The sequence below is a fragment of the Carlito syrichta genome, unplaced genomic scaffold (genome assembly GCF_000164805.1).
Source record: "Carlito syrichta isolate Samal-C Ts95f unplaced genomic scaffold, Tarsius_syrichta-2.0.1 Scaffold305570, whole genome shotgun sequence".
In the NCBI taxonomy this organism is placed as follows: Eukaryota; Metazoa; Chordata; class Mammalia; order Primates; family Tarsiidae; genus Carlito; species Carlito syrichta.
Window position 1 is genome coordinate 345,295 of NW_007249666.1, and position 11,701 is coordinate 356,995.

Below are 11,701 nucleotides of genomic sequence, written 5' to 3' on the forward strand. Positions count from 1 at the left end.
TGCTCAGCTCTACTAGATGGTCTTAGGACTGAATTGCTTGGAAGGAGGAGAAGGGTAGTAGGATGAAAGGCATGGAGGATTAAATTTTTTAACCTAAACATATAACATATTCCAGATTCTATGTCACAACTGACAGTCAATTAAATGGCTGGCACTTACATAAAATTTCTCAGTTTTTTTACAAAAGTCTTTCACATGGATTTTCAACTTTTTTTTTCTTACTCTGTCAACTTACAAAATTCATAAGTTTTAAATAATACTATTATATGATTCAAAAATCAAAACAATATAAAAAGGTATACACAAAGAAGTTCAAGTCCCACTCTTCTTTATCTACCCGATTTTCTAGTCTCCATACTCTTAATGGGTAAAATAACTTTTACTGATTTGTTATTCTTTCAGTGTTTCTTTCTGCAAAGATGAACACAATATTACTCTTCCTTCTCTCTTAAAGAAAAAGTTAATTTAGTACTGCCCTTTGTTTTTCACTTATACACTGGAGGATTATTCCATCTCTATCTTCATTCACCTATCTTTTTTATATAGCTACATAGTATTCCATCATGTATATATATTATAGTTTATTTAATCAGTCATTTGCTAATGCGATTACTGGTAGAAGTGCTGGGTTAAAATATAAATACATTTAATTCTGATAGATATTGCCAGGTTACCTTTCCATGGAGATTGTACCATTTAACTCACTATAACAATGAAGTATTTGTCATTCAACTTTTGGGTTTTTGCCAATTGAAAAAGGAAGATCTAAAATCTCAATATAGGTTTTTGTTGTTGTTGGCTTTAAAAGATGAGTTCTTGCTATTTTGCCTAGAATGGACCTCAAACTCCTGAGCTCAAGCAATCCACCTGCCTAAGCCTACCAAGTAGTACTGGGACACAAGGGTATGCCACTGTTCCTGGTCAGTACAGTTTTAATTTTCATTTCCTTCATTATCAATAAGGGTGAGGATCTTTAAAATGTAAGATTTTATTAAATGTGCAACAGTTATTTGTATGTGAACTCTCTGCTCTTGTCCTTCATCCAATTATCTACTGAGTGATTCTCCTGGCTTGATTTCTAGGAGCTCTTTATATCAAAAGATACATAAACTTGCTATGTTTGTTGCAGCACTACTCACAATAGCAAAATCATGGAAACAACCTAAGTGTCCACCAACAACTGAACGGATAAAGGAAACGTACTATATACACAGCTTGAAATACTAAGGAACAAAATCATGTCCTTAACAGCAACATGAATGAGCTGGAGAACATCATCCTAAGTGAACTAACTCAGAAACAGAAAACCAAACACTGCATGTTCTCACTTACATATTGGAGACAAATGGCTACAAAGATGGAAATAATGGACACCAGGGACACAGATAATGGGGGAGGCAGAAAGGGGAGCTAGGGTTCAGAAACTACTTATAAGGTATAATGTTCACTATCTAGGGAATGGGTCACCTAAGACCAAATACCCACTACTGCATAACATGTCCATGTAACAAATATGCATTTGTACCCCGTGAATCTAAAATGAAAAAAAAAAATCAGCACTTGGCATTATAAATTGAAAAAATGTTTTCCCAGGTTGTCCGTTTTCTTTTAACCTTCCTCATGTTGTTACTGTTTTTGTTTTTTCTTTGTTTATCAAGCAAGTTATCTTTTATTTATTTGATTGTCAAATTTATTGATCTTTTACTGTATGGCTTCTGGATTTTAAGTCATAGCTAAAAAGGACTTCTCCAGTCACAGATAATATGGTAACTCACTCATGTTTCTTTTGTAATGTTAGTTTTATATTTTTTACAATTAAATGTTTTATATACTTAGCTTTATCCTGATATACAGTGAGATATGAATACAAACTCATTTTCTTCCAAATGGCAACCCAATTGTTCAACATCATTTATTCATCTTTAATCTACTGATTTAAAGTGATGTCTTTATCATATTTCAAAATTCCTACACATATTTAGATCTATTTCTGAGTCTTTGCTTCATTAGATTCTCTCTCTATATATAGGTGTCAATAATACACCATCTTAAATATTAAGACTTTACAGTATATTTTCAAATCTGATCGGACTAGCTCCTCATTGCCCCTTTTCAGAATTTCCCAAACAGTTACTGCAATTTGTTTCCATCTGAACTTTAGAATCTGCTGTCTAGCTCCAGATATCACTCCCTACAGTAAAAATAATAATAAAGATAGCATTTTATTGTGATTGCATTATTTTACAAAGCAACGTAAAAGAAACAGACTTTATGACATTGGGAGTGAAAGTGTGTTAAAAACTCTCATACCTTAAAATTTGTATTCATCTTTCCAAAGTTATATGAATTTACTGATGTATAACTTTATCCTTGTGTATAACCAATGAAAGCTAAAACATGTAAATAATCTTATAACATCACTGAGAGCTCATGAAATAGTACTGCATTACTAATGACACAAAAGCAATGAATAGTCGCTGGGTCTCATACCTATAATCCCAGCAATTTAGAAGAGCAGTGAGGTGAGAGGATTGCTTGAACTCAGGAGTTTGAGACCAGATTGGACTACATAATGAGATCTCATCTCTACAGAAAGCTGGGGAAAAAAAATAGTTCGGCAAGGTGGCACACACCTGTAGTCCCAGCTACTCTGGAGGTTGAGGCGAAAGAATCACCTGAGCCCAGTTAGTCAAGACTGTGGTGAGTCATGATCATACCACTGTACTCCAGCATGGGTGACAGAGTGAGAATCCGACAAAAACAAACAAACAAACAAACAAACAAACAAACAAAACTCACAGACCTTTTTTAAGATCATTACATATATTCACTTTAATCAGGTTTTACAATTCAACAGTCATTCTTCATAGACTAAAATAGAGCTGGAAAACATATGTTCTGAGGATTATTATAATTTTATTTCAGCTTTATAAGACATTATTTGGGCATGCAAAGTAATTTGATTTCTAAAACAAAATCAAAGCATTTATGTAGTTCACTAGGTATAGAATTTAAAATGTAATAAAATACACAGCTCCCTCATTTCCTCCCAAAATCCATTAAGTACTCCACATACAAAATGTTCGCTTTGTGTGGTAATACAAAAATTATTTACTTATCTTTAAAAAGTAGTGTCATATTCTGCATAGACAATTTCTTGGTTCAACCAAATGTAGAAATGGATCAGTATTCCATTGTGAAATACTGCCTTCCTTCCCACACCAGATGGAAGGTACTGTCATCTTTACAAGAAAAACTGTCACGTGTCTTACATGTTTAAAGAGATCTCAATAAGTATTTTTATGATGAACACTTTTGATTTAATTAAATACATTCAAACGTAACCAGTGAACCCAAATGTTATTATCTTCTTTTCCTACTTGGCAACTTTCAAATAATTTTTTTCAAACAAACAGATCCTAAAATTCAGATTCAGGTTGATAACAAATTGTCTAAGAAGATAGGCATGGTGGCATGTGCCAGTCCAGCTATTTGGAAGGCTGAGGCAGAAGGACTGCTTGACCCAGGAGTTCGACTCAAGCCTGGGCAACACAGCAATATCATGTTGCCCACCTAACTCCCCACAAAAAAAGAAACTATGACTCTTTTCAAAGAAGAAAGTGTTTGTTTCTTTTTTGGTAAAGGGAACAGAGCAAAACAATTTGGTAAACCTCACATTCTAAAGCTTGGCTTTCCATTTATAATTCATAATGATATTATGTTCTCAATAATAAAAAAAAATCTTTTTCAATAAAATTTTTGACTAAAATAAGAGTTATATTTATGGCCAATAGTTTTGTTTATGGCCAACATAATAGTTATAACCCTTATTCTCTCTTGTAGATTGTTTTAAACTAAGGAAGACGCTTTAATCTAAGAAAAACTTCAATATTTATGATAGCAGAACAGAATATTTCTATACAAATACAGCAAATCTGAATGATTTATTTTCATCTAGCAAAGTGCTAATGTCTAAACTATTTCATCATTATGTATAGACCCAAAATATTGTGTAAGAAGTATAGAATAACAAATACAACACACAATCCTTCTTTGCCTATATAGAACCCAAATGATTTTATGTTACAAGGGTACAGGTACAGTAAATGAAAAAAAGCTTGCAATTTGGGATAAATGACAAGTATTTCAACATGTACTGTAATGTTCAAATGAACCACATGAAATCATGACAGTATTTACAGAATTTTGAAAATAATCCTTACAATAATTACAATTGATCAAAATATGTCCCAAGTACTTAACACATTTAAGGTAGAGCGCAGTTTAGGAACAGAAGGCCTATTTTTTACTTTAACAATTTTTTCCTCAATCTTGTAACAAACACACATACAAATATAGCTATGATATAGAAGGTTATAAATGTGAGTAAAGTATTATGAGAATTCTGATGGAAAAGAGAAGAAACAGGCCTAGAGGAAGTCAGAAAGGATTCATAATGTGACACAATGAAACTTGAAGGGGGATAAATATTCAACTAAAGATAACATGTAAGATGGAGACATAAAAAAGCAAGTGAGGCTGGATGTAGTACAAGTTGTTTGATTTCTAGGAAATGACGAGTTGAGAGAAAAGTTTTAAAAGAAGAATAGATTTATAGGAAAATTTCAGAGGGTTGAGTCATGACTGGATAGCATGAGAATAGAGCCAATATATTACCAGTGGGACACTAAAGAGACAAAGAGAAGACCAAAACACAGAGGAGAGACCAATACATGGAAAGGAGAGACCGACAAGAGACACTGAGGAGAGTCTGAGAGACAAAGAGTAAATGAGACACTAACAGTAGCCAAGAAGGAAGACTGAGAGGGACAAAGAGGAGAAGGGACAGAAAGAAAGAGAAAATGCTGCTATAAACTGAATGCTTGTGCTTTCCCAAAATTCTTATGTTGAAACCCTAACCCTCAATGTGATGGTTTAAGGAGGTAGGAACTTGGGGAGATGATTAGGTAATGAGGGTTGAACCCTCATAAATGGAACTAGAGCCCTTGTAGAAGGAACTCTCAAGGAGCTCACTCGTCTTCTTTCTGCCATGCAAGGGTTCAGTGAGAAGTCTGCAGTCTGTAACCCAGAAGAAGGCCCTCACAGAGAACCCAACCATGCTGGGAGAAATAAAAGCTTCTTGTTCAAGTCACCCAGCCTATGGTATTTTGTCATAGCAGTCTGAACTAAGGCAGGCATATATTAGGGAAAAAGCAAAAAGATAATTATTTTGTTGGTGTTGGGTCAAAGGCTTTGTGAATGTTTCCAGGCAAAGAAAAAAGCTGAGAGGGAATGAGAATATCAGCATGAGAGAAGACTAATAAGACTAACAAAGCATCAACCCAGAAAAGGTGCAGGGAGAGTTCAAAAAACAGTATGAGTCAACACTTACAGGGTTTAATATAAAAAGGAAAAATACTGAAGAAACACAATGAATAGCATTAATCAAGATAAATAGTAAAGGAGAGATCATATGTTGAGATTCAGTGGGATACTATCAAGCACGAAGAAAAAATTCAATATATGTTTGCTGTAAAAATAATCAAGAATGTTAAGCAATCCCATCAGCCTCAGCCAACTTCTGCTGAGCTTTTTGCAGCCTAAATACAATGAAGACATACTTATATTTGTAGTTAGCCTTGGATTTCAACTTTCTCCAAGTGTCTAGTACTTTGCACTTAGTTATTTGCACAAACAAGAGTTTAAGAACATTTTGCAATGCTTTTTTCTCATCAAATTTAAAAAAAGTGTCCAAAAAATGGATAAGTAATCTATACAAAGCAAAACCCACAGAAAATTGGGCAATTTGTTAGTAAAGAAACACTGTAAAACCTGGTCAAGTAACTAAAAAATTAGTTAGGTACCTGTTACTGTTATATGCCTCTGTAGTGGATACTAAGAATGCAGTTATAAATAAGACAATAGAACATGGCTAACATATTCTTTTTTTTAAGGAACACAAAATCTCAACTACAAACTCTCAATTCCCCCCCAAAATTTGTTTGTTCTAATGGATAGTTTACTGATAAGAAAAGCCTTCTCAAAAGTATTTTTTCAGTCATTTGCTAAAAGGTTAGTGAGAGCTGACAATCTAGAGGAGAGGGGAAAACACAAATTTAGGCTTCCATCACCTCATTATAAGCCCAGGGGACTTTGTCTTTATGCCTAAAAGCATGATGACAGTAGCATCAGCAAAAATAATCCTCTAGGTTTTCCTGGCCAACCAAGTGAATATCCACATATTATTACTAAATTGGTCACAAAGTATTTCAATATGTGATGTTGAAAATTAACAGAATAAATGTATCACTACTGCAGAGTAAGTGAAAATTAATGGCTACAGCCTTAACTTGTTTTGTACCTTCAAATGATTTTACTTCTCTAGATCTCACTTTGCATAACTGTAAAATGAGAGGCTTGGACCAGATCCTTCCAAAGGATTCCAATAGTTCTGGTCATTTCTTACAATATAATCATATAGGGAAATAAATGCCAAACAAAATAATTTCTGGCTAGACTGATGACATTTAATGCAAGTGTTTTTCTTTGAAAAAATTTTTTTTCAAAATCAGAACTCTGAATTTTACAACAAGGTAAAAGATGTTTAATACTGATAAAGGTACCATAGTTGAAATATTACTCATTCTTTCTTGTGTTATTAAAATATTCAACATTAAATGTCAATAAAGTCAATAACGATGCTCACCGATACTGATATGTCCTCACTTTTTCTCTTAACACTGGAGTCAAATAAGACATTTCTCCCTCGTCTTTCACAGTCTTGATATACAATCAGTCGAATCTGGCTTGGATCAAACTCTGGTAAAGGCCAACTTGAAAGAAAAACAAAGATCCTCAGAGTTACTTTAATAAGTATTTCACATATATTCTTAGGACTAAAACACGTATCTATAATAAGGCCTTATGTTGTATTACTGCTGCAGAATATGTAGGAGATTTTTATATAAGATATCACTAGTTTAGGCCAAAAAGTTATGCAGCTATGACACTTTAGATTAAAAAGTAAAAATAATATAAAGGCAAAAAATTACTTTTATTTAAAAATAAATGTAACAACTATCACCTAGTACATATAAAATATAGTCATCCCATATACATTTAAAAAGAGTTAATAAATATGGATATGTACATTTAACATAATGAAAATATGTATTGATTTCATGGCACAGACCTAGATGACAAAGTAAGGGTAAACTCATATTTTTTAGTAAATTTGTTACTATTTCTTCAATATGGAAATGTAAAACCTAAAACAGCTTTTAGTTTAAATAACAGCAAAGGACTTAAAAGACAATAAATAAATCAAAAAAGTGAAGAACTACCAAGTGTAGTAAAAATTCTCATACGCTGCTGTGAATATAAATTGTTACAATCGCTTCAGAAAATAGGCTTTTACAAATTTACATTTATACTAACTAAATAAACAAATCCTAGTAAAAATGAAGTTAACCCCAGGAATTCCATTCCAGAAAAGTTTAACACAATGAATGAACTTCAGCTGTAAGCAAAAACATGGATAAACCACAAGCAAAACAAGTCAGACAATGACACACACACACAAATAGTTAAAAACAGGCAAGGTTTTATCTATGGATATATACTTAGTTTCTAAAACTATAAAAAAAAAAACAAAGGAAGTTAATAGTCTCAAAAGTTTGAAGAGTGATTGCCTCTAGGAGGGCGGCGAGGGGTAAGGGTGTCACCAGAAAGGACCATACAAGGTGGATCTGGGCAATAACTATGCTTTATGTTTTGACTAGACAGTGCTTACACAGATTTTCATTTTACAATATAAAAAATTTTTTAAAAAGCACAAAGCACTTGTTTTATACACTTTTACCCATGCATTATATTTCACAATTTAAAAGATAATAGGGTGGGCAAGAAGATAGGCAAGAGAAAGAAAGAGAGAAAACGACGAACTGAATAGTAGAGTAATATTTGGCTAACTGAACACATTACAAATGACAGGACAGCTGTTAAAACATGGGGAAATGGCACGCCAAGAGTTATTTGTCATTAGTTACATCAGGCTAAATCATCAATTCCTCACAAGCTATCAGGCACAGCTCTTAATTGGGTTCCTTCATTACCTTAAGAACTTTAACCCTAATACTGTCAGTGCATGTGAAACTACTTATAACTGTCAACATAAAACATCTTCATCTCAAGTTCTTAACAGAAAAAACAATTTTCTAGCACTAACACACAAAATGTTTTCTCTTGTCGAATCCTTAGCAAATGTCTATGTGTCATTAATTGATGAAGACCTGCCCTAGACAGCCAAGCTAAATCACAGATTCATTTCTATACCACAATGATTTGCACCACACTGAACTGCTTTTACTAAATTGTGCTTTCATACTGGACAAAGAAAACTGAAAAAGAACAGACTGACATAAGATGAAAATGTAGAAAGCAATCTCACAGAAACCAATGAAACAGAACATTTTAGAAAAGAAGAAATACCATGGCATTCACTAAAAAGCATCCACTGGCTTTAGAAACATAAGTGGCTGGTGACCGTGGCAAGGACAGTTCTGAGGAGTAATGAGTACAGAGGACTAAAGAGTGAATGGAAGCAGAGAAAGTAAGCAACTGTCAAGGAAAGAGGAAAAGAAAACCAGTCATCAATTAGAGTGACAGGTATTTTTTTTATTAAGAAATGACACATCTGAACAAGTTTACATATTTATTGTTGACAAAGGATCTGAAGTGGAAGAGAAATACAAAGGCCTCTGAGGAAGTGGAGAAAAACAGGATACGAAACACAGGTAAAAGGATGATGTCAAATAAAAGAATAGCTGTTGCACTAGAATGAAAAGAAAGGAGGTAAAGATGTACCTGTATGCAGAAAGATTTTTGGATAGAAAGATAAAACGTTGAAGGAATTCATGTCTAAGAAACCTATTTTCTTTGTCAAGTAGATGAAGGGAAATAAGGGAAAGGTGGTAAGATGAGGGGATTGTAGAGAGTAAAAAAAAAAAAAAGAGAGAACATGGTTGTTGGAAAAGAAAATACAATCCTGCACCACATAACATTTCAGACAACAATAAACTGCATGTAGGATGGTGGTCTCACAAGACCACCATTATAAATGAGCTGAAAGATTACTGTCGCCTAGTGGTATAGATGTTGTAAAACGATAGCATGATGCATTTCTCATATACTTGTGGTGTTGCTGGTGTAAACAAACCTACTGTGCTGCCAGAAATAAGTAGTAAAGAATACTGTGATGGAAATAAATAATAAACTAATAAGTATAGAAAGCAGAATTAGCCAAGCAGAAGAAAGAATCTCAGAGCTCGAAGACCAAAACACAGAACTAACCCAAACTGACAAAAGCATAGAAAAGAAGCTCAAAAAAAAAAATCAGAAAAAAAACCTCCAAAAGATGAACGATCACTTCAAGAGACCGAACCTAAGAGTAATTGGCCTTCCTGAGGCAGAGAGAGAAACAGAGGCAACACTGGAAACAAACATTTCTTGAAATCATTCAAGAAAACTTCCCTCATCTCATCAATGTTGAAAATATTCAAACACAAGGGATTCAGAGAACCCCCGCCAGAAAATAAATGAGAAGACCAACTCCCAGACACATAATAATTCGCCTAAACAAAGCAGGTATAAAAGAAAAAATCCTAAAGGCTGCAAGAGAAAAAGGTCAGACTACCTACCAGGGAAGACCAATTAGAATAGCAGCAGATTTATCTACAGAAACCATGCATGCTAGGAGAGCTTGGAGCCCTATCTTCAAAGTTGTAAAAGATAAACAATTTCAACCAAGAATAACCTATCCAGCCAAACTAAGCTTCATCAGTGAGGGGGAATTGAAATCTTTCCCAGATATCCAATCCCTAAGAACCTACGCTGCCACCAGACCACCTCTACAAGAAACACTTAAGAAAATATTGAACACAGAAGAAAAGGAAAAAAGAACAACAACGTTCTTCACAAGAGTACAAGCAAAAGCAAAAGGTTGAAAACACACATGATCCAACACACAAACAGGAAGAACAACAACTCTGTAAGAACATTATGACAGGGATCAACTCTCACATTTCAATAATTAGTTTGAATGTGAAAAGACTAAATGTACCACTGAAAAGACATAAAAAGGCAAGATGGGTAAAATATCGCCAGGCAACAATCTATCGCCTTCAAGAGACTCACCTCACTAGAAAGGACACTCACAGACTCAAAGTAAGAGGATGAGAAATTTTCAGGCGAATGGAACACAAAAGAAAGAAGGAATCGTGATCTTCATCTCAGACAAAATACCCTTTAAGCTATCAAAAATTAAAAAAGATACAGAAGGCCACTACATAATGCTAAAAGGTTCAATCCATCAACAAGAAATATCCATCCTAAACATATATGCACCCAACATAGGAGCACCAACTTTCATAAAGCAGCTCCTAGGTAAACTAAAAAAAGATATCAATTCCATTACCATCATAGCTGGGGACTTTAATATGGCACTCACAACCCTAGACAGATCATCAGGACAAAAAAAATCAGCAATGAGATCCGAAACCTCAGTATGACTCTTGATCAATCAAATGGACTTAATTGATACCTACAGAACCCTCCATCCAAAGACCACAGAATACACATTCTACTCATCACCGCATGGAACATACTCTAAGATCGACCACATACTTGGCCATAAATCAAGCATTAGCAAATTTAAAAGGACTGAAAATTTTACCATGCACCTTCTAACACCACAGTGGAATAAAAGTAAACATTAACACCAACAAGGTCCCCCCAAAACCCACAAAGACATGGACACTAAACAGCATGATGCTAAACAACTCCTGGGTCAATGATGAAACCAAAACAGAGATTAAAAGATACCTGGAAACAAACGAAAATGAAGAAACATATTACCAAAATTTCTGGGACGCCATGAAAGCTGTAGTAAGAGGGGAATTTATATCCCTACAAATGCACATGAAGAAAATGGAAGGATCACAAATTAAGAGCCTAACAAGCCACCTAAGGAAGCTGGAAAAGCAAGACCACAAAAACTCGAATTTCAGCAGAAGAATCCAGATCACCAAAATAAAAGCCCAAATCCAGGACATAGAAGACAAAAAGATAATACAAAAAAATCAATGAAACAAAAAGCTGGTTCTTCGAAAGGATAAACAAGATCGATGGTCTCCCAGCTAGACTGACCAAGAAAAAGAGAGAAAAAGCCCAAATAAACACAACCAGAAACACAAAAGATGAAGTCACATCTGATCCTGAAGAAATACAAAAGATCATTAGAGACTATGTACACTTGTATGGAAACAAACTTGAAAACTTTTCAGAAATGGAGGACTTTCTGTTATCACATAACCTGCCTAGGTTGAAACAAGAAGAAATTGAGACCCGAAATACCAATAAAAATCAAGGAAACCGACTATGTAATAAGAAAACTACCTACAAAAAAAAAGCCCTGGACCAGATGGCTTTCCAGCAGAATTCTATAAGACATTTAAGGAGGAGCTGATACCAATCCTACTGAAGGTATTACAGGCGACTGACAAAGATGGAACTCTCCCCAAATCGTTTTATGAAGCTAACATCATATTGATACCCAAGCCAGGTAAAGACCCAAGAAAGAAAGAGAACTACAGGCCAATATCTTTGATGAACATAGATGCTAAAATTCTCAACAAGATCCTAG

The 11,701-nt window shown here is 34.3% G+C and overlaps 1 protein-coding gene across 2 annotated transcripts in view; it reads right to left on the reverse strand.

The window, feature by feature from the left end:
- The window catches only part of FNIP1 (folliculin interacting protein 1), a 150,442-nt gene that overhangs the window by 71,500 nt on the left and 67,241 nt on the right, over nucleotides 1-11,701 (reverse strand). For both annotated transcript variants that reach the window (XM_008061748.2, XM_008061747.2), the window contains exon 2: nucleotides 6,707-6,833. In XM_008061748.2, the coding sequence (XP_008059939.1) occupies nucleotides 6,707-6,833 (127 nt within the window). The remainder of the gene's footprint in view (nucleotides 1-6,706; nucleotides 6,834-11,701) is intronic.